Here is a 24,590-nt window from a genome sequence, read left to right as displayed (position 1 = left end):
CGTTTACTAGCACATGTCCACCATCTACAGTTGGAAGAGGCTTGGTGCAAAATGTTGAAGCCGTACAAGTCTTGCAACTCTTACTCTAAGGTTTTTCTTTTACAGATCTAATCTGATATACGAAAGACTTGGTGCCAGATAATTTTTGGCCAGGCAAAAACCAAAAGTATTAATTTCTTCTACATGATCAGTTTTCAAATCGTTGGCACTTCTGTGTTTAAAAAAAATAAAAAATACTCACACATCACTACCAAATCCGAAATTTCTGATTGGTCAAAATTCAGTTGTTTGGCAGTCATGTAGTCAAAAGTTTATTGTTCAAAGAAAGCCCGTTTTGTACATAGAGCCCAAAAACAGAAAAAAAACAATTGCGCTGCGAAAGAGTTTTGAACGTGGAAGGCCAAAACATTGCGGCCACTTGAACGCCAGTTGCAGAGGCTATTGTGTACATAGCTTTGCAAACTAAGGTGTTAAGTAAGAGCAGTTGATAGGACTTCTGATGTTTTAAGATAAAATTGTTGATCAAATTCATATTAAGGTTTATTTAAATCAATACATACAAACTGCTTTTTGTCCACAATCTGTGGCAAAACTAACAAACATCCAGATTAAATTTTCTCCTCATTTTGACCCGAGCTCTCAGGTGTACAGCGTGTCTGGCTGGTACATAGGGCACGTGGAACAAAGCCATGGTGACATTTTATTTGAAGTTAGCTCCTGTGGGGCCCTGGCCATGCCGCCGAACTGTCAGGCAGATCTCCGGCCAATGAGGAGGGAGAAGAAAGCCAAACAAAAAAACAGAGCTGCTGAAATCTCCCATGGCCAAGCAGTGCAGACGAGCACACAGACAGAGAGTCGTCCCTTGGGATTGCAAGAGGCCGACATGAAACAGAGACTGAGATCTAACCTATGTGTTGTTGATGAAACATGTTTCTTTAGTGCTGCTAGATTAGAAGAATGGAGAGTGAAGAGAGATGACAAAAGAATCGCTTTAGTTGTGCAGGCGTGAAAAACCTTTGGTGTACCACAACATCAAATGAAGGGAAGAAAATAAAGCATATATTTGTATTCCTCTGGTTTTGTGTGACTTGAATTGTGCCCTTTGTGAGAAATCCAAAAAAACATATGATAACCATAGTCCCTGTGTTGTGTGGAAGACTTATCGAATCAAACTCACCCTTTTCAAAGAATTTCATCTATTTTTCATGCCTCATACTGATCTCGGGGTGACGGAATCTGCAAATTTCATAAACAAAGAAACGTAAAAATGAAGCCAGCCAAGTGAAATGAATTGTAATACATTTTGCATGTGTTCAAAGTAGCAGTTTCAAGAAAAGTGCCAAACTGCATCAACAATACCAGGTTTGTAATAATCTGCTTTGACTGAGTAGTTCATTTTCAATTATAGTAATCACAACTAACAGGGGAATCCTGGAAGCACACACTAACTACTGAATCTGTAAAACTGCAGCTCCAGTCAGTTAAATCCAGTCCAAGTCTTAAATGTTGTCTCATCCATCCACCTTCTGCTTATCTGGAGTTGGGTTTCAGGGGCAGTAGTCTAAGCAGAGATGCCCAGACTTCCCTCTGCACAGAAACTTCCTCCAATTCTGCCGGGGGGGCCCCAAGGACCTCCAGTCCAACCAAGAAACATAGTCCCTCCAGTGCATCCTGGGTCTTTCCTGAGGGCTCCTCCCAGTGTGCTCAGATTCTGAAAGAGATGCCCGAGCTACCTTAACAGATACCTGTTGATGTGCAGGAGCAGCGGCTCCTGCCTAAGCTCCTTCTGAGAGACTGAGCTGCTCACAATATTTCTTAGGGGACCCTGAAGCTTAATTTTAACCAATGTATCCATCACTTTATCCATGTGGTTATGCTAGAATAGCTCTGTAGTTTCCATATATAAACAACCATATATACTATGTGCATCCTTTAAAGTTTCCCATCTGAAGCAAGCATGCTTGGATTTCACATTGTTCACAACACATAAGCTCTGCTTCCTTCTATCACATTTGCGAATAAGCCCAGAGTTTGACATAAAACGCTCTTGGTTTAATATGGCACTAACTGTAAGAGGTCATTAAGGACTTTATTTGTGAGCTGAAGGACTTTTTTTGGGCAAAAAGCCAGTGAAAATAAGCTAAAGTTTAAAATCTCTTTCTGATTCACATCAAAACTTGGCCAGTTGCATTTGTTAGAGTCATTTTAAGAGATTTTCTTTTGTCTAAAGTCCAAACATTAAGTAAAATATGTGTGAATCTGAGATTCTGTATAATTTTTGGAATAGATTCTCTTTTCTTTCCAGTATTATGTAATCCAGGTGAAAGAGCAGGGCCAACTTTAAAGCAATTTCTTTTGCACAACATGCTTTTGTTAAGGTTCCAGATTAAATGTTTGGTACGGAGAAACCCCAATCTCCCTCATCTCCATAGGGTGGAATTAACCCCCCTGACGCTTTCACAGGCAGATGAAGAGATACCAGCTGATGTTAAGCTGGAGCTGGAGCAGCAGCCCCAGGAAGCTGTGATCAAATCCCCAACTTAGCCTTCCACTGCACCCTGCGTAGCCCTCTTCAGTCTCACATTACCCATCCACATGGCTTATAGCAAACGGAATCCTCTTTCACCATTATCACGGTGAGGAAATGAGGAAGAGCAGAAAGAGGCAGAGATCAGATAGGGAGGAAAGAGTGAAGGAGCTGGAAATAAGAAGGTGCAGGAAAACTGGAACAATGATTGAGAGGTACTTTACTGTGGAAGTATGGAGGAAAGTCGGTGGTTTCTCCAGTGTCAAAGTTCGTTCAAGACAAGCAGGAGTTCAAAAGAACACTCTGCATCACCGGGCCTCAAAGAAAGGACTTAGCACTTCTTAAAAGTGCCAGCCACTTTTAAATCAGCACAAGCTGCATTAGTTGTGTCAGGCTCTTGAGAACATCACTACAAACAGTTAACGTGGAGGTTAAACCTTTTAGACCTGAGCTCAGTCTCCTCAATGCGCTGAAAGACACTTCTTTTTTTCCACAATAAAAAAGGAACAAAATACTGTAGTACTTCCTCAGGCAACTGCTAACACTGGAGTTGTTTTAGAACATCTTAAATTTCAAATGTATTTTAAAACTCGCAAGAACATTTAAAAATCTTGTTTTTTGGGTGTTTGTACCATAGTTTTGTGGCATTTTTTCTCTTTATGGAGGAGATGTATCAAGAAAATGAAGCATAGAATTGCATTTCTGAGTTTTCTTTATTCAAATTGTATGAAACAGGAGCATGTGCAAACAGTGTTGTTTGAAAAGTAGTGTTTTGTGACGTAGAACCTACAATTGGCAGGCAGTAATCTTCCTGCTCCGCTACATTCTGATGCATCCACTTGCAGGCAAATGGATCTATGTGCATCTAAATTTTCCTTGTCTGAGCTGGCATCTGGATTAAATCTGTACTGTACTGTAGCGCCAAAATTGCTTGCCACTTTTGCTGGACCGCCAATGTTAGCTTGGGGTTGTAAAGGGCTGTAAACTAAAGGGAGAGAGATGGCAGGGGGCGGGGCTTACTCAGAGCCAACGAAGTATTCAGAATTTCGAATGAACTACTGCCACTCTGTGGAAATTATTTCTTAGAAAATGACACAAGATTTGTGATTGTGGCTAAAAATGGCACAACCATAATTAAAAGACCACTGGGAAGGGTTTTAAAATAGATCAAAAGATGATTGGAGGGGGGCTTTAATATCATGCGCACTGACATTGCTAGCTTTTAAGCTCATCTGTGCATTTCAGTAATTAGATGCATTAAACTTTATGGTAGAGGACGTCACAAAAATACAATCATAATTGAGTTTGATTAATTAAAGTAATTAAAGATTACACATCATTTGGGTGTGTGCTAAAGGGGGGTGTTGTTTTTGTCTTAGAAAGCATGTGTGCAACCTGCGGATTGTGGTTAGCTTGGTGAATGGAACTAATTGAAATGAAAGGCGAAGTGCGACTTTCAGCCAACATGGCCGGTTCATTTGTCAGAGTGACATCACTGCGCTCACACCCTATCCATCTTTGTGCAGCGCCACTGACTCAGGCTCCTCCTGGTGAATAATATCCACACCTCCCCCAATGGTACTACATGCCCCCACCCCACCACCACCACCACCACACAACAACACACACACACACACACACACACAAGACATGCTGTTCAAAACATGCACACCCACAAACAAACAAATACTCATATGCACTCTGCTGGAAGCCATTCACTGCATTTTTGCAAACAGTGGCTGCACACTCACACCAGTACTCACTGCCAGGGCTACTAACCCCCCACCCCACACCCCACCCACTCACCTTTCAATATACACAGTTGAAGCTTCAAGCCAAATGGGTTAGGAAGACACATTTTCTTATTGCTACAAATACAAACAGTATTTTTGCTCTGATTTATTTGACTCTTCTAATGGATCCCAATTCTTCTGATCCTTTTAACGTTCTGCTGAATATTTTCAACCTTTAGTTTCCTGCTTGAAAAATTAAAAAATGAAAAACTTTTAATTCATTTATTTTTATTGCACTTTATTTTCAATAACGTTTCTCTATGCAAAGTTTTGCAAATTTAATTGACCAAATGTATAAAGCTATGTACACATCAGGGATATGACGTGTGTTCAAGAACGTGTGCTTAGTGCAGTCTTGAACACCCATGGTGTTCACACTGGAGAAGCAAGGAAGGGCTTCTTCTTTTTTTTTTTACTATTTACCAGAGCATAGCCACCCCCTACAGTTGGAAGAGGCTCTGGGCGAAATGTTAAGCAATTAAAATCTTGCCAATCTTTTGCTCCAGACTTTTTCTTTCACAGCTTTGTTCTGATATCCGAAAGACCGGGTCATATAATTCCCTCCGAGCACAAACTACATTATTACTGTCTTCCCCATAAACAATTTTCAAGTGGTTGGCACTTCTTTGAATTAAAAAGGGAAGCCATCCATTTCTAACTACTAAATCTGAGTCCCTGATTCAAAAAAGTTTTTCCTGGTTTAACTGTCAACGACTGTTCAATGGCATAGAGCCCAAAAAAGGTTATAGAAACTTGCATAGCTACGAGTGGATACAAGAGTTTTGAACGCGGAATACGGAAACACGCATTAACATAGACTTTCATTGGACCCCTGACCAGGCGTTGCAGAGGGCTTTGAGTACTCAGCTTAAGAGTTGCTCTACAAATAAAACTTTCTTGCAGTTTGTCATTATGATGGCAGAAGTTTTGCTTTTTAGGAGTTGGATATGTTTATGACAACCTGCTTTAATCTTTTACTAAAGGAAACAACTTGTAATGTCATTCTAGCTTCAAATTGCAAACACAATTCCTTGTCAATACAAGGTTAAAAAAATACAAATACAAATTTTCATTCATGCTCAGTATTTTGCTTTATGAAGTACACTTTTTTTTTTTTCTTGAGACTCCGTTTTTGTGGGAAAGTTGCATTTAAGCCCAAAAGCTTGTTTGTACATCCTCCCTGCTGTTCCTGTCAGGAGGTCATCAAAACAATCATCTGCCTCCATTTAAACCTGTTCTCATAATATTTTTTTTTTCTGACAGAAGCTATTTTAGTCCTATTTCACTTCATCCACGAATCTAATCCACAATCTTCCTCCAGGCCAGCAACCTGGCAGCTCTAATCTCAGCATCCATTTACCAATATATGTCCACTATCCTTCCTCTGTACATGTCCAAGCAATCTCAACCTGAGATCCTTAAATTTTATCTCCTAAACATAAAAAATGAGCTGTTCCCCTGGAGTGTTTATTCCTGATATTATCCAAGAATTTATCATAACTTTAATGGGGTGATTTTTATATAAACTCTATAATTTTCCTTTACATATGACCTCATCTGAAACCACAGATGGACTACTGTCTCTTAATTGACAGATAATAGGAAATTCTTAGCTCTACAACAAGTTCCAACAACTGTTAAGTTTGTCTGTCCCATCTGTTTGTTAGTATTCAGAAAAGCTGAAGGTTCAGTGATGTAATGTCTTGTATAGATGGTGAAAGCTGGAGACTTAAATAAGTGCCTTATAAATCAGTGAAACTTTTGATCATCCGTATTCATCATTATTTAACATCGGTGGTCCTATTACTGTTAGTAGGACAAAAAAATGGCATTGCGGATTTGACTGCAGCAAACCAGGTCCATGCCCAAAAACACTCAACAAACAAACACCTCCTGAGGGGAAGTGGGTGGAATACTGCTTTAGCAGTAAAGCACACTGATATTAAGAAGCATGCATGACACCTTAAGCTACATACACACCAAATACATTGGTGTGGCAGGGGAATCCAATTTCAATGTTAGGTCAATGTAAAGATACATGTAAAGGTCCTGTTGAGTGTTTTAAATGTCAAATAAGTATTGGTAGTCTACTGACAAACCATGCACCACACAGTGGCTTCATGTAATTCAATCAGGAACTCAACTTTGGCCCATGGCTGCGTGTTTATGATGTAATCAGTGGGTGGAGTCCAAAACCAACATGTAGGAGATTCTGATCATTCTCTCGCTGAGCTTTATGATATTTTTCTTATTCATATCTAAGACAATAATTAGAAAGTTCTCTAATTTTATTCTTAGTTTCATTTTTTTCCTCCCTCAGACTAATGTGGGACAGGAAGTTGTCAAACAGAGAGACAGAAGTACCGCTTAAAGTGGTTTTCATTCAGATGCAGCTTCTGCAGTAGATGCTGAACCTCACTGTAGTAGGAGATTCTCTGAATCACCTCATGAACCCAGACATGGAGACGTGATTACCAATGCTTTTGTCTTCAAAATAAATAAGCATAATCTCTCAACATCATCTATGTCTTCTATGATTTGACCTTTAATGAGCCACACAGATTTATAGTCAATAATGAGCCTAAAAGCTTTTCACAGTAGCTCCTCCCACAAGCGTCAAGAGTGTTGATATTATAAACACTTTTTTGGATAAGCGTCGAGCAGCAAATTTGACGTGTTAAAAAAAGAGGCGGTGGACACACATTGAGCTCACAAATCGTGTTTGGTGTAAACAGATTAGTGTGTGTAGTGTTAAAAGACCTCTGTCATGATAAGACTCTAACAGTGTTGCAGCTGAGTCTACATGACTTTTTTCAGCTGCTCTGAGACAACATTAAAGGAACAACTTTTACAGCACAAACCATGTTTTAGGAACCGATTATTTCTGTAACAACCAAACCAAGATTGTAAAGATTTGATGCTTTGCTTCACATCAGGGTGAAAGCTGGATGTAGCACATGTTTTGAAGCCCCTCCTGACAGGATCAACCAAGACTAAACTCATTACAGCCAGCCACAAGCACAGCTCCACAAAGCCATCAAGAAAAGGAGTTGGGCTTTGAAAATCCGCTAAGCAGCGACCCTTTTCTCCAACTCCGACATGCTGATGTGCTTTGATAAGCTCAGTTCAGACTATTTCAGTGGCATCATGGAGCTACCAGACTTTCTCCCTACTCCTTCAAGTTGCATCATCCAGGCTTGCGTGTCATATTTCACAGATGTTTAGAAGTAATTGAGCTACAGGGTAAAATCTTAGATATAGCACTCTCAAGTTATGACATAATACTTTTATCACACAAGGTATCCGCTGATATTAGAGGTTTAGTAGAGTATTAATTAAATGTGTCTACACATTGCATGTTCGTTTGAGTGTTAGTTAACCTTACAGTTGTTACATTTTTCCCTCTCCTCATCTAGAAGCTTGCAGGTCCGCCTCCACACCAGCTGTGACATGCAAGGCTCCCACTTATGTACAAGCATTTCTCTACTTTAAGAATCCTTTGTTACATGATAGCGAACAAGCTGTGATGTGCTGAGAAAGAGGTAGTATTAGGTGGTGGGAATGAAAAAAAGGAGTTTGAAGGAAGAACAGAGACTGATTACTGGAAGAATGACACAAAACAATAGAATGATCAGGTGATTAAGGAGATGGAGAAGGGAAGGTGAAAGAAAGGTAAAGGAAGACAGCTAATTTAGTTGACTTGTAATGGAGAGGTAGTCCTGTGCCAAGGACCAATCTGCTCATTTGTAGTTCCTACAGGGACTGCTGTTCACCACAGTCCTTGAATAGCGTCGTTTGACCACTGGAACAGATCACACAATCAGATTAAATAGCCCTAAAGTAACAGGCAGGACAGCCAGCAGCTGCTGCACACACCACCCAGCGAGACTCAAAGTATCCATTTTTCATCCCTGCCTGCCTGCCACAGCAGCCTCCTGTCTCTCTGCTACAGATCTGGGTTTCAGGGCTCAAAAATGTGTCAGATGAGCTTTGGTGTTTGTGCAACACAGATTTCCTCTCTTGACATTCTGTCGCTTATTTTCTTTTTTTTTTCTTTTTTTCATTGCTTTGTTGCACACAAACCACATTTTCCAAGTGAGTGGCTCTATATGTGTACAACAGCAACATTATGCTTCATCTTCAGCTTCCTGCAACCTCCTTTTTCCACACAATTTAATAAAGCTGCATCTTTGTGACATGTGGCGACAGCAAAGGCTAATGCTAAGCTGAGGAGGTAGTTTATCGCTGCTCATGGTTTTTCCTTCCCGATCAGTTCTTATTTCAAGCAATGCTACTGTAGAACAAAAAGCTGATGCGATGGTTGGATGTTTCCATGCAGTTGGTCCTCTCCTGTACACGTTTGAGAGTCAAGTGAGACCAAGCCAAACTACCTGTTCAATCAAAGCAACCCCTCCAATGTGTGGGCAAAAATGAGCTCCCATTTAAGGATGCATACTAACATTTTTATTTTTTTTATCAGCAGGCAAGTCATATAAAAAACAAAACAGAAATACAATAATAAAGACTGAAGGAAATTCTAAAAATCTACTTAAGTTATTATAGTCATGTAATCACATTCGTCAAAATTCATTTTAGTTCAGTTCACATGGTCAGTACCTGGCAAGGCATTCATTTTGTTATTTGACAACATTTAAAACATTGAAAAATTAATTATTCATGACACGAATAAGAAGTAATCTACAAGAGAAGAGCGGAAAGATGATTCAAGTAATATATTCACAAACATTTTTACCTTCATGCATTCACTCCTGAAAAAAAGGCTGTAAATCAATTATCAGAATCAATAAACCAGGGGAAAAAACTATTGATTTAAGCCTTATTGTATTAAAACTGAACGGTTTTGTTATATCGTTTCATTCCATAGCAAAAAAATGTTTAAAATGACATCATATATTTAAGAACAAAGAGTCTGTTTATTTTTTACTAAATGCAACAGAAATTGATTCTGTGACAACTGAGAACCAAGACCTGTTAATAGAAAAACTGACATCCACTATTCTGCATTCCCTCAAGAAATAGTGCCTATATGTACTAGCCGTGGTCTTCCATTTTTTTTCTGGTAACTAGTGGTTGCCTGTTCCACAGTCACATGTCATAACTTTGCCTCCCCAGCATGCATTCTACAGCTTCTTTTGGCAATTTCAGTGCCAAAATATAATCAAGAATAATTGTTATGCTGTTGTTTAACATACAATTATATGCTGTTGTTTTTTTCATTAGTTTTTTTGTTGACTTTAGTGACATTGATAAAAGCCTTTAAATATGTATCTACAGTCAAAGTCTGTGACTTTATATGTGTTTGATGAGAAAGAAAGCCGACATAATTTCTTTTAACTACTTTCTAAACTTCATAATGATCTCATTATATATTTATAGAAGTGAACCTATTAATTTGTTGCAGGACTAATCATAAAAGTATGCAGTCTGCAGCTTTTATTTGCTCTTCCACCTTAAGCAAGGATGTGCTGTTGGCTAAAAGGCTTTCTGTGCTGGTGCTGCCACAAAGAGGCTTTCTTGTGCTGCACTGTTGTCTTCCTCTGTCAGCTTCCTGTTCTCAGAACAGACTGTCCTGCAGCCTTGCTACTGGCAGGTAAGCTGTAAACAGGAGCTCCAATGTGGTCCAAGTGACTGCGTTCTATTCACCTTCTTTCAGCTTACTTTCGTTTGGATTTTTATATTTCTGAGCTGTTCGGCGCTGTAAAGGGGCCTCCTCAAAAATGATGGAAAATCTGATGTGAAGGCAACGGATAAACCGCAGAGTGCCCTCGTGAGCCAGAAACACAGGCCCTTTATGCGACTCTTTGGAGGATGGCCCCTTCCAGGCTGTGCTTCTCATGCACACTCCAGAGGCTCCCATTCAACCCAGGCCTGTCTTGGTGGAAGTTGGAGCTCCTTTTGTAGACAGGGATTCTTAGTGGGGGCTCTTAATGCTGTGACTGTGTGAGCTTTTATTCCTGTCAAAGAAAGAAGGGGGAGAAGAGATAGAGGGAGAGGCCAAGAGGGACCAGAACCAGGAGGGGTGGAACCAAAGGGGAGTTTGGACACAGACTGCCTTGTTAACATGCACACCCAAAGAGCAAGAGGATGACAGAGAGAAAGAAGCAGGAAATTATGAAAAAAGCCAAATTAAATACAATAGAAAGCAGTGAAAAGGGTCATTGCGTTACATCATTGTTGTTATTCTTTTGCGCTTTCTCTGCCACTTTTTCCTGCCTGTTACTTTTCTCTATCTTTTTCCTCCACATGCCCCAACATAAGCTCACTCTTCAGCTCGATAACAAGCTTTTGTGCCCTTCCCCACCCTTCTTAACCCCTTTTCCATCATTATTTCACACACATTCTGTTATCTGAGAGACCGGGATAAGAGAGACGTCTGGGGTCAGAGCGATGATTATCATCAGCTCTGTGAGTTATAGCTCACCGTATAGGAAATGGACGTTTAAATCATAACCAATCGAGCAGTATCAGTGCTCACAAGCATGGCTAAAGGAAATCACTGCCTCAGCTCAGAAAGCAACACACACATGCACAGTTAGGCTGAGATTTTGGAGCATAGATAAAGCCCCAAAATGCTCCAAAAAGACTCAATACATGTTGTTGTTTCAAGTGCTAAAAGCCTCACTTTCATTTCAAAAAACAACACTCACTCCAGAATGTGTTTTATAGCCAAAATGGGCACAATATAATAATTGTAAAGATTGAACTACTGGTACTTCATACTCCACTACAAGTTGACTATAATTATTTTGCACAGTAACAAATCTTGGTATAAATCATAATTAGTCTATTCATTTGTGGTTTGAATTTCACTTTATAATGATCAATAGTGCGAGGCATACTGAAAAGTACACTAGGTTTAGACATGGAAACAAACTGTGTCATTAGCATTGGATCAATACTAGCATTGATTCTACCTCTGCTATTTTGTCAGTCTTATCAATATTCCTGTCTACATAGAAGCCAAAAGCAAAAGATGTGACAATTTGAGTATATTTGGAATTTTTTAAACAATGTAAAGTTATCATCGCAAATAAAATTATATTGATTTTTTTTTTTGTTTGACTGCTGACAAAAAAAAAGGATGTTTTAGCTTTTCCTTTAATGTACAGTATCCTTGGGTTTTATAAGCTGATTGTGTAATTGGACATGTTTTGTTATTGTCTGTTTGTATGAAGTCATGTTGTTCTTTGTGTATTTTCTATTGAACCACATCTGGCCACAATTATAAATAGTTAATAAACAGCTGTGGGTGCTTTGAAGCGAAACATATACATATCATAAGCAATATGAACAGTAATTTATGACATGATAAATGAAAGATAAAAAATATTTTGAAAATAACTGTCATTTTTTTTACTGACTTGACAAAACCTGTAAGTGTTGATTACGTAAACAAAAGATTTAAGGCCTTAATTCTAGCAATAATGAAATATTTAATGTCAATGAGATGAGAGGTTTGCGTGTCTTCAAACGTGTTAGTTGTTGAGTCTGAAGGCCTCATTTGAGGCGTAGCTGCTTATACAACAATCTCAAGTGTCATACAATGTTTGAGTTTTCAAAGCTTCCTAAAGTTCTCTTATCAGGTTTTATGCACCTTTCTTAAACTTGTCTTACCTGACCATGATGGAAGAGTAGCAGGGAGCATTTTCCTTTGACATTAAAAAAATATGTTACATAGTTTATGTATGCCATTCTCTGCAGTGGCATGAGATTTTATTTCAATTTTTGTTACACAAAATTTACTTTCTGAAGCTACTGCACATTTAATAACAGTTCTCATTACTCCTCCTTGTTGGACATAAACATAAACATGGACGTGGAAAAATGGAGATGTGTTGGGTTTAAGGTGACTCCGTTGGTTTTTAGTTCTCAGTTTGTGCACGGATTTACAAGAGCTGAAGCTTTGAGGGAAGATAATGCAATGCTGTGCACATTAACTGACCTTCTGGCTATGTTAAGGTGACATGGAAAACAATCCTCCTTGCAGGGAGAGATGCACACAGACAGACATATACATGTGCAGTGTTTGTTCCAGCAAGGTCAATGCAATGAGACACCTGCGACCTAACCTGGCTCTGACCAAAACACAGTTGTCTTAGCCTCTCCAGCTGTGAGGTTAGAAATGTGTCTTTGTGCTGCCATAAGAATAAAATGACAGATCTTGCACCACACCAATGCTGGAACAGGACCATCTTTATATATATAAATAGATAGATAGATAGATAGATAGATAGATAGATAGATAGATAGATAGATAGATAGATAGATAGATAGATAGATAGATAGATAGATAGATAGATAGATAGATAGATAGATAGATAGATAGATAGATAGATAGATAGATAGATAGATAGATAGATAGATAGATAGATAGATAGATAGATAGATAGATAGATAGATAGATAGATAGATAGATAGATAGATAGATAGATAGATAGATAGATAGATAGATAGATAGATAGATGCTATTAAAAACATTGTCTTTAAATAAAAAAAAAAACAGTTGTTCACTTCAAAATGCTGAATTTTTGAGCCAAAGGAGGAAACTTTCTGGAAGAACACTGTCCAGAAGTGACATTAAGACTTGAACCGAGGTCCTTCATGTTGTCAGGCCACCACAGTATTGTGCTGCCTATATAAATGAATATCAGATACATTGTTTGCTGTTGGGCACTTCTGCCTCAGGGCATTTTACTATTTTTTGTGTCTTCTTTCTTTGTCAAAGCAAAGAGGTCTCGCTGGGAATCCTGAGCACATCCAGAATAGTGTTGTGCCTTTTCTGAACCAAAAAAAAACAATTCAGGTAAAGGTTGTTTTTCATGTCATGTAGCCTAAATAAACAAAAGAATGTTCTTCAAAACTTTTCAATACTCTTTGTATGTTTTGCAACCTTTATAGCTTATGTGAACAAGCGGTGTAACGTTGGTGTAAGCTACTGAAACTCAATGAAACACATGTGAAAGAAATGAGATTAACACAAAATTAATTATACGGCTTTACTTGCCTATTCTGCATGCAATTTACTTTTTGCCTAATGTTTCCCCAGTGAACTCAACTGCCACGTGTGCCAAAGTTAATTTGCACCACTTAAAAGAGAATTTGCCCATTTCTCTACATCCAAGCTGCAAACAGAGACTTCTGCATCTGATATTGTCCTTGATTAAAGGCTGAAGCGACTAGTTTGTTTTCCATAAAGTTTAATATACAATCCCAAACACTGCAGTCAAGCATATCCCAACCAAACAGTTGGAAAGGACTGAGCTTCAGCTGGAATCCCAGGGTCGTGTGTAGGTGTGAGCTGTGAACGTAACGAGACTGCACTGCACATCACGGTTCATGTGCAGCCAAAGCCCACGCAGTGCTGATCAGACAGGGATCATCTGTTAAGTCTGGAAATCTATAACCCGGCCCCCAGCAAGTGCAGACAAATTTCAGAAACTCCGGAAACAAAGCTGATCTGCAGTGCGTGGAGTGCCACTGCATGTGTCCTTTTTGAAATAGTCAAAGAAAGTGTCAGGAGGAAAAACGAACACGATCGTCCATGCACAAGTGACAAAATTATAAATATGCATTACCATTACATTAGCTCAAAGACAAGGATGCTGCTTTAAAGGCAAAAATAGAAATAGCCATGCAGAAAAACAATCACTGTGGCATCTTAATTGCTTTCCAGAGCAAATATTTTTCGTCACCTTTCCAATTAAAACATGACCAGGAGCGACAGTGGATGTATTTTTAAATGGTGCCTGTAGCGTGTGTTGCTTAAGATACTGGATTCTGCTTCTACATTTAAATGGACAGTTTTTTTTTATTTTTTTTAAAGACAGCGGATTTAGAAAATGAAAAAAATGTTATAGTAGAGTCTAGGGCTGAGGTTTTTTTTTTAAACAGCTGATAATATAGCTGTTAAAATTAACAATTTTATTCTGGACTTTTATCCCTAATGGATGCACTATCTTTATAATTAGGATAGGGAGTGTACATAATTCCTTTTTTCCTCCATACCACATATACTTGGTGAAGTGTGAGCCATTCTGCATATGAGGGTTATCTGAAAGAGTCGCATCTCTTCTGTTTCTCTAACAAGCTCTCTGCAGAAGGTTAGAAAAGCTGCTGTCCTTTCGTTATGACAGACAACAAGGCGGAGCCCCGAGATAAAACGAAAAGGAAAAACTCTTCAGCTGGAGTGCTCCTTTCTCTTTTTTTTTTTTTTCCGGCTGTGTCTGTCTCTCTTCCTTTGTCTGTCTCTGTCGTGCTCTCTCTGCATGTGCCCTGCTGCTCTGTCATCCTCAGGGATGCGTCTGAAGGAGACCATCTGCTGATCCATTTGTCTCTTGCCTTGTTTTGTGCCACAACCTCGCTACTATCAATGATCAAGGCTGGCCTTTCCCCTGTGAAAGTTTTCTTTTACATCAGCGTATCCACAGAATATGTCTGGTCTACAGTTGGGGCCATTCAAAATGGGTCTGATTGTCTTGATGGGTAAAATGGCTCAAGGCTTTCAGCGATTATCGGATGGGGGGGCTACAGCACTGAAAGTTGTAAATGGGAGGGGTGAAAAGGCTTCAATCTTCAGCCAATGGTTTAAACACTTTCTAAAAGCAGACATCTCAGCAGAGGCTGATGTCAGATTGGCATTGTGATGTGAGTGTACAATTTATAAAAAAGATAGTATCTTATTGGGAAAATCACTATTTTTTTAACATATAAAGAATAATCCTTTCGTAATATTAGAATACAATATTAACAATATCTTGATTTTTCAAACAGCAACCGCTTATATTTGAAGTCCATTTAGCTGAACAGATTATCCTAGCTACTGTTTAAACTGTTTAGTAGCTGATTGAGAGGTCAAGCCTCATTGATTAACAGTGTTTCATAACAACAGAGTACGTGTTTTCCCAAGAAATATAAATATTGAGTAACCGCATTAAGTTACAGTTATTATTTAAATAGATTTTTTAACAGACTTGACATTCAGATGATGGAAATAAATTGCGTGTTATTTCTTTTTGCCATAAAAACCTCAATTTTATTTTCCTCTCCAAAAAACATGTTTTTGTGTTAACATACAGTACAGACCAAAAGTTTGGACATACCTTCTTATTCAAACGAATGGGAAGGTGTGTCCAAACGTTTGGTCTGTACTGTAGCCCACTGCTTCTCAAAAAAGTTAATAACATTAAACCTTTTTATTTCAAGACATTGAAATGAAAACTGATTTTCTACCCCCTCTCTTTCTCCAGTAGTGCAATTATCGGTTAACAAAGGAATTTGCATAATAGGTTTTGCTTTTGGTGTAAAAAATTCCTTTGTAACCCTTGTGCTATCCTAGGCACTTTAACATTGGGAGTTGGGTCATCTAGACCCACTAGACAGTGCTCTGAACCTTTTTTCTTCAATGATTTGTGATCTTCACTGGTGTCCATGGATTACATGAAATCTTTCCACCTTTATCCACCTTTGTCATGGTAGGGAGAACACGTCAATGTAAAGGTGGGGTCATCTAAGATAGCACAAGGGTTACAGTTTTTCTCAGTCGCTTTAGTACAATTCTCAGATCAGAATTGAAGTTTGCAAATACGTGTGTGCATTTCTCAAAACAATTTGTACAAACAGCAAAACACTATGGATTTATTGCAAAAGCCTGTAACTTGCTCAAAATCTTTAGTTCATCTCTCAAAACTCTTTATGTCATTGAACATGTCAGTGCCATCAGAATGTCAAGTCCTTGTGTCATTGTCTACGAACGAGACAGTCAAATTACTTAGTCATGTTGTCAATATAACTGTGTACTTTAGAGGGAGGTACTGATGTAAACTATGGCTAAAGTTTTGATGACAATTATTGTAAAATGTAAGTTACACCTTTTCTGTTTGATTGCAAGAGACTGGACAAGATTCACATTTACACTTTTATTGTTCATATTGTAATTTGTTGACAGACCATGTCATACCAACATAGAAAAAAAAACAACTGCAAACAGTAACACAAAGGGAAAAAAAGATAGGACAATATTCTGTACAACAGTACAGGCAGTGCAGTAGGAATTGGTGTGGTCTTCCTACACCGCTTGTCGTTCCTGTATGTTAGGCCACAAATTCTCATCCACATCACAGCGAATATCCTCTCTTGCAATGCAGCGAAATATGTTTGTCACATTACGACAACTTGGTCAACCATTTTGCAGTTAATTACTTGTACGATGAACTAATGACTAGGAGTAAGACTATTGCACAGTGAACTAGATAATACATTTTGATCAACATGACATAAACAATTGATAATGTAGCAAAGAGCAGAGAATTGTACATAATCATTTGCATGGATGTACCAAAGCAATTGCATCTTGTTCAAAGAAGTGAGAAACTGCTTATATGATGTGCACAAGTGACATCATGATGTGAAGATTGAACAAATAATTTTGGGAATTTCATTCTGATCTGAGAATTGTACTAAAGCGACTGAGAAAAACTGTAATATGAGAGTCAATGCAGAATGGCATTTTTTCTTTTGCAATCTGCCCCCAGTGGCTTTAGGTGGAACTGCAAGGTTTGGTGAATAAAACAGCTTGACTGAAAAGACAAAATTACGGAAAAATATTTGTCCATTAGGCAGAAGCTAATCGCTGCATTAAACAAAATGCTGTTTGATAAAAAAAAAATGTTGAAATTATTTCCAATACAATTCTTAGATTGAGTCATGTATGTCATGTGGCGGCAGTTTAGCTCAGGCGGTAGAGCAGGTCGTCCAACAACCGAAGGACTGGCGGGTCGATCCCTGCTCTCCCCAGCCAGCTGTTGCCCCCCGAGTGCGGCTAGTCTGCAGCTCACTGCTCCCTCCAGGGGATGGGTCATAATGCAGAGAAGAATTTCCCCATTGTGGGATAAATAAAGTAGCAATTATTATTATTATGTAATGAAAGACAATGCAATTCATTTGGGCATGTACTTCATCTTGGTTGATAAAATAATTCAAAAAATGTTTTACAAAAGAAAAAAATTGCATACAAATAACTTTAAAATAACACAGGAACAAACTTTACATTAGTAAGAAAAATTTAAAAAATAATAGTTTTAGTAGTCACATGTTGTAGTCACATTGCATTTTACAGACATTATTATAATGTGATTTCCAAGAATTCGACAATGCACATGAAAAAACAGGAGGCAGATGTGCTAATTCAGGTGATAAGTGAAAAATAGACACTAAATGTCTAGAAATTTTACATTGAAAGATTCTATCTATTGAACATAGTCGTTTACTTTAAAATACCATCATTCTTTCTCTGATCGTCGTTATGGTCGTCATGATGAAGTAGATAGCTGTTGTGTCAACTTTGCTTTGTACTCCAAATAAAAACTTCAACACATAGAGTTTCTTTGATAAATTCTGGCTCCAATGTTGTTGTTTTTTTTGTTGGCAACCACAAATGAATTTTCTTAAAATGCACAGCTAATGACCCTGTAGCAAGATGCTTTCTAATCTGAGTTCCTCTTAAGAGTGGGGATATTAATAAAATACAGAGATTAATGTTTTTAATGTTTTTTCGTTTATTTTTTAAGCCTTGCTGCTAAGTGTCTCTCTTACCCTTGAGACTTGAAATTATTACATGTAAGGACAGACCACAAAATAGATGTTGCAGGGACTCTGATGGACTATCACCCGAGGCTTGTAAACATCCACCATCAACCCATTTATTGCTTGTGAAAGAGAGTGGGGTGTTGGTTTCCACACATGTCTCCTAGCTGTCACCTCACATGCATGTTCTAGGATTTGACGGACACTGAGTCCACCACGGGGACTTCAGGAATCGCCTGTCTCTGATCGTCCCTTCGCAACTCTCGATTACCCATCATTCAGCGGGCCTTAAGCCCTGCTGAGCAGCATGGAAAGGGTGGTGTGTTAACATGAACGCTAATGTAACAAAGAGAGATTGGCTTTTCAAATCAGATTTCATATGGCAGATTACACTGACATGGAGGAGAAAGAACACTAATAGAGTAAGCTATGAATGTTCGAGACATTACACAGAAAAGCACATGAATGCGAGAATAACTGTAAAAATAATGGTAAATCGTTTTCCAGTATCTTTTTTGACACTCAGTGATAAATCCTTCTACTTATTCATTTTTTAATCAAAATCAATACAGTTTTAGTCATTTAGGATTTGTTTTTGTCACTGATTTTCCCCAAAGGTGTGGTCAGTCCTGCTCCTGTAACCTAGTAAGATGATTTATTTGACAAAGTCAATGTTTTCATTTGTTATTAATGCAACACTTGTATTTTTTATTGTATCTGTGTTCCAGGTTTCCTCAGCACAGGTGACCAGGCTGCAAAAGGAAACTATGGGCTCCTGGACCAGATCCAGGCATTGAGGTGGATCAGCGAGAACATTGGCTTCTTTGGAGGAGATTCAAACCGCATCACTGTGTTTGGTTCTGGAATTGGAGCATCTTGTGTCAGCCTGCTCACCCTTTCCCATCACTCTGAAGGTACACTCTTTAAAGAAAAATGTACTTTGCTAGAGGACCATTAGCATGTCTTTTTGGGCAGCAGTGAGAGCCACCATATTTCACCGTAAACATCATTTTTCCCACTGTGATCATCTTTGAGGCTATTTTAGAAGTGTTTGCAGCGGTCTTTGGATTATGATTATGGTTCCAATTCTAATTGTGCATAAGTGGATGCACAAGAATGGAGGTTTTGGCTTAGCACAGAAGCTTGCATCACACCTACAACTTTCAGACTGCATTTTTGCATCTGCTCCTGATTTACAACATTTTGAATAAAGAAACACTCAGAAATGCAATTTTAAGCTTAATTTTCTGTATGTATGTCCTCTATCCTGAAAAAAAGACACAAGAACATGTTAAAAACACCAAAAAGTGGCTCTTTATAAAGAGGGTGTTTGCTCTGCTGTTTGGTTATTCAGATTAAAAAAGGTAGGCACTGGTGTAGTATGTCAAAAAGCAAAAGGGTAACACAGGGCATGTAGCAACATTCAAGCTATAACCCAGCTGCAACATTGTCTTTCTGCCAAGCAATGTAGCTTATCCCCATCTGTACCTTAATGCTTTGTCATGATGATTTACTACTAATCCTAAATGCGGCATGCGTGCTTGACTTGGCCATGCAATAAACATTCTTCATTCTCATGCCCCTCTAATGCATCAGTGAATTAAGATGGAACTTTGCTGTTTAGAAGTTCTTGCACGACACATGTTAGCTCATACAAATGAGGTTTGAGCTGCACACTATACTGCCTGACTCCAGCTCTGCAGGGCCAAAAGATCACCACAGCATTCTCACCCTGACACTATTAGTTACATTTCTATCCATCTATTTAAATGCCTTCAATTCACCGATTGTTGCCTTGAGTTCTCTTGCTTCTTAGTAAAGGGAACTGCAAGTAAATTAAAAATTCAAAGTGAAAATCTTTATTTGTACCTCTGTCTGGCTAAACAATTTTACACACTACAAATCTGCTGGTTTGGACAAACTAAAAGAGGCATGCTGAGCTTTTACTGTACTTTTTATGGAAAGAACATTAATGTAATTGCTTCTAAAACAAATAGAGCCTCGGTCCACTGTTATGGTCAGCAAATGATATAATGATGCAGACCCAGAATGTATACACACAAAAAAACATGTCCTCCAAATATTCTTTCTCTGCTGCCAGAATGAAAAGCTTTCTAGATTTGTAATTACAAGACCAATTAGAATGTGAGGGAGGTTATTTAAGATTATCTTACCAAGGACTTATACGATGGATTTGCGATGTGTTGTGCTTTTTCCAATTTGCATTAAAGTGTTACTAATTGCCTTGATTTCTTCTGATGAATGGTGACTGCACTTGTATTGAATTTTTACCATAGATGCCTTTTTTATTGATACCCCATAATGCTACACTCCATGTAGCGTGATATTATACTGCTGGTGAAACCATCTCTTCTGCCTCCAAGTAAATTGGATATTACCGGCTCTGTTTTTATCCCTTGAATGGAAATGTATGCTCCACTGATGGGATGGAAAAAAAAAGAGCAAGTAAAGTTGAAGGATCCTAGGAAATTGAAACAGGAAGCTTTCGATCACGGCGGGACTCTTGCTGAGAATGTTACCAATGGCAATCAAATTTCACACAGACTGTCTCGGAGCACAGATTGTTATAATTATAGAAAGTTTAGGAGTGGAGTAGGCTGCAGGATGTGACATGAAATCTGAGTAAAGAAATGTCTTTTTTGCACCTGCTTTTCAAAAGACATTCACTCCATCAGAACGTAGCAGGGTTCTCTTGTTGCCAAGACAACACAATGAAAAAGAGGGGATTCGAAAACTCTGGATTAGCAACAAAGTGCAAATTAATGAAAATATACTTCTTCAAGTAATTTATACACTGTTTCATTAACAAACGAGATTTCGTTAATAATTTCTAATCTTTGAGACCAGATTGCTGCATACCCAATAGAAGCGCTTTGAAAAGGGAGACATCTGTATTTTATTCCGACTTTACTCACTAATCAGCTTTGCCTTCACACTCCAATACTGATCTAGTAAACAAATTCCATTCCAAATTTAAGAAAATTATTTATACCCTAACCCTTGTGTATTGTAAAAGGCATATTTGATGGCCAACGTGTGGTGGCAATAAGCTTAGTTAAGCATTGACAGCAAATAACTTCAAACAAAAAAGTAACAAAGCAATCCTTTATTTTACCGAAAATAATAAAAAGTCTGGCCTCCTGTTCACATTTATTGAGGCATCTGTCCTTTTATTTTTTTTGTTTGTTTACTTCCACCAACTTCTAAAATGAATTTGCTTTTATGTTTTTCCAGAAAAAAGGATCTGCAGGAAGCCTAACTATCCTTTTTTCTTAAGCCTTGAAACTGCTGTGATGCTGCATTTATTGTACCTGCTCCCAAAAGCTGCAATTCTTAAACCACTGATAAATAGCCTTGAGTACAAGTCACATCTTCTGTGAGATGAATAAAGAAGGATCATGTCACATTTACTGGAAAATGTGTTCAAGGCCTCCAAGACTTGATTTTGCCCTGACTTTTGCAACAAGGATTTACTTCTTTTTTTATTTTACTAAAACATTTACCTAAATCCTTTTTTGAAAAATTCTTGTCTAACGTTGCCCAATCTTACTTATGTCATAAAGTTTACCATAAGCTAACAGACCAGACCATGATGCCTTCTTTTACTGAATTTATTAAAGTCATATTTATATACTAATAAAACATTTGGGTTATTCATTTTGGGACAAATTCTTGTTCTGTTTTTTGTTTTCTGAAGAAGCACTTTTTTATTATAATGGTTTCATTTTGACCAAAGTTATGTTTTTTTTGTTTTTTGTTTTTGTTTTTCTGAGTTAACGTTAGTCCCTTTTAAACCTCAGAGTTTTTAGAGTGTGTAATGCAAATCATTCTAAAGCACTGGATGACTAAAGCACATCCAAAAATAGGACTTCAATGTAGAACCCTTAAAAATGTTATTTACTCTTAATATATTTATTTATGCTTCCTATATGTCAAAACATTTTCCAGGTAAAAATAAATAAATACCAAAAATGTTTACATTTTAAAAATAGAAAATATCCCTTATAAAGTGAAAAATAAATATCAATAGAATTTAAAAAAACAATCCACAAAACATCTTCTGCTTCAACGGCCAAGTCAGCATGTAATCAGTCACAGTTTGTATGTGAAAACTCTTCAAAAGATGTGCAAAAATAAACAGCAAAACATTAAACTGGTACACTTTTGAAAAGAAGACAAAATTGGTCCAAAAATGATATGTAATCCGGAGAAAGATAATAATGTAGAAAATACAAGATTATTGAAAATGAAGTGTTTTTTTTGTATGTTTTTCTTTTATTGACTAACTAGCCATGAGCTGGAACTAAAACCGAATATAAAAAAGTAAATAGAATTCTGATGCTCCCTGATAGTTTTTAAATTATTTTACTCCAAACATATTTTTGCAAAGAAATTCAAATATTTTGTTGCCGTTAAAAACAGTATTTGGGTTCTAAACTAAAACAATGTTACTGGGTTGGATTCAGATGGTGTTTATTGAATGTTCTTTCATTCTCTCCTGTGAAATCGCCTAGTCTTCAATTAAAAAAGAGAAAAAGTGTAAAAGAAATCAATTTCAAAAGTTTCTTCACTCTATCCCTATTCTTACTGAGCATAGTCTGTGAAAACTCAATGCATCCTCTGTCCTAGACTTTTTCTGCCCGACGTTGGCAGGGTGGCAACTTATTTCAGATGTTCTATATCCCTCCTGAAGCTTATTTAATAAGCTGAATAATCCTGTGTCGTCCCAGCCTTCAGGCTTTTCTCCTTGATTACCTGCTCCTCTGGCCTGGCTTTGGGGCGTCTCAATGTGGGCTTGCTCAGAGCTCCAGTTGAGGGGCAAATCCATCACACATCCTCTGCTTGTGGCCCTTTAGGAGGAATAGCCTGGACATTCTGAAAAGAGAGTTTGATTTTTACATTTTTTTGGACCCTGTTGCCTGTACACTCCATCCAATCTCATCCATATTTTTCCATGCCATATTCAAAAGATACACAGCGTATTTCTACCTTTCTTTCTCATTCCCTCTCTGGGTTTCTGTTTCCTAGTCTGCCTCATGTGTGGCATGCTGCTATTAATAAGATGGCCCTTTCTCCTGCAATGTGGCAACCAATCCAGGCCCACATCTGAGCCTTTGGAAGCAGACTGGTCATTAAAAGCACAGTGTCTCCCAGCAGGAGAGTGTTTTTGACCAGCTTATTAAATGTAGCTCAACAGTTGTGTTGCCACATAGGGAAATCTCTGTCCCCAGCTTCCTGTTTTTGAAAGCTTCAAAAGAAATTAAAGCTACAAGTAGCATTTAGCGGGCCCGAGCACGTGCCACCGCCTGGCACGAGCGACCGCCCCGTGAGCAACGCCCTGCTCGAGCCATTCTCGTCGTTTTTTCTTGTCCATTCTGGAGCTCCAAGCTAATGTTAATATGACAGCAGCCTGTGGGGGGGGGGGGGGGGGACTATAATCTGTTGCCTTAAGGGACAAAGACTTTTGCATATAGCATTAAAAAAAAATTCTTAAATCTAAGCCTCGTTTAGACCTGCTCATTTTCTCATCAAGTAGAAGAAGGTTTTTATCAGATTAAGAAACAAGCAATGATGATAATTGCTATCACTGTCCCTAAGGATGAGAACAATAGAACTCATTCAATTTTCACTACAATGTCTAGATGAGTGTCAGCTATGTCTGATAACTTGGTGAATTAGCTGGACCGGGATCTTACAAAGTGCAGGTGGTTTAACGTCCAGTGTGATGAGTCTGTGGACGGCAACAGTACAGCATAGCTTTTGGTTTCCACAAGAGAAGAATTCCTGACACATCTGCCCTAACAGACAACAACAAGAGGAGTTGAAATGTATAACACGGTGAAGGAGTTTTTGTGCAGAAAAAGGTACCATTAGAAAAGCTGGTAGCCATACCTGCAGACGGGGCTCCTGCTATGATTGACCGACAAACAGGTTTCATCACTCACTGTAAAGCTGACCAAGACTTTCCAAAATGTCTGCATTACTGCTGCTTCTTTCACCAGTAGGCCTTATGTGCAGAAGTGATTGGCTCTGGACATATAATGACTCCTATTGTGAAAATCATAAAAAACCTCAGCTGCAAAGCAAAACAGAACAGGATTTTTAAGGTGCTATTGGTGGAGATATCTGCTGAATATGGTGAATATGAATATGGTGAATCTGAACTTGTATTCTTGACTGACATTACTGGAAAACTAAACCACTTGATCTGCGAGCTGCAAGACATTGGCAAAACTATATTTTTTTATTGACCAGCCTCCCTGAGCCAGTGTTTTTCTTGTGGGGATCTTTTCTGCCAGGGCTTTCCAGCTTGGTCAGTGGATGTTGCTGCAGTTGTCTACCTTGCTGGGACAGCTGGAGTTAAACACAGCAGCCTCACGGCTGTGAAGTGGACCCCGTTGCTGTCCCAGTCTGGATGGGCACTGTGGTGATGTTCCAATGTTCAGGCTGGCTCCTGGTATGAAGAGATTCCCAATTACCATTTCCTAACCGCAGAGCCAAGGATGTGTTTACATGTTTAGGTCAAAAATGTGATGAACAGCTTCATGTTGTCTATTGATGTAAGTTTAAACCTAAACATGTTTCCCTGTTACTAATCCAGTTGATGTGGTTCTCCATCTGTTTCTAGGTGATAGAAAAGCATTTTT

At 38.3% G+C, this 24,590-nt stretch overlaps 1 protein-coding gene across 4 annotated transcripts in view; it reads left to right on the top strand.

The window, feature by feature from the left end:
* Positions 1 to 24,590, top strand: part of nlgn3a (neuroligin 3a) — a 185,617-nt gene that overhangs the window by 82,124 nt on the left and 78,903 nt on the right. For all 4 annotated transcript variants that reach the window (XM_078953475.1, XM_078953474.1, XM_078953473.1 and 1 more), the window contains one exon: positions 18,651 to 18,836. In XM_078953475.1, coding sequence (XP_078809601.1) covers positions 18,651 to 18,836 — 186 coding nt within the window. The remainder of the gene's footprint in view (positions 1 to 18,650; positions 18,837 to 24,590) is intronic.

The sequence above is a fragment of the Oryzias latipes genome, chromosome 10 (genome assembly GCF_053564925.1).
Source record: "Oryzias latipes strain Hd-rR chromosome 10, Olatipes_Hd-rR_3.1".
Classification (NCBI taxonomy): domain Eukaryota; kingdom Metazoa; phylum Chordata; class Actinopteri; order Beloniformes; family Adrianichthyidae; genus Oryzias; species Oryzias latipes.
This window is presented reverse-complemented; position numbering and strand designations above follow the sequence as displayed.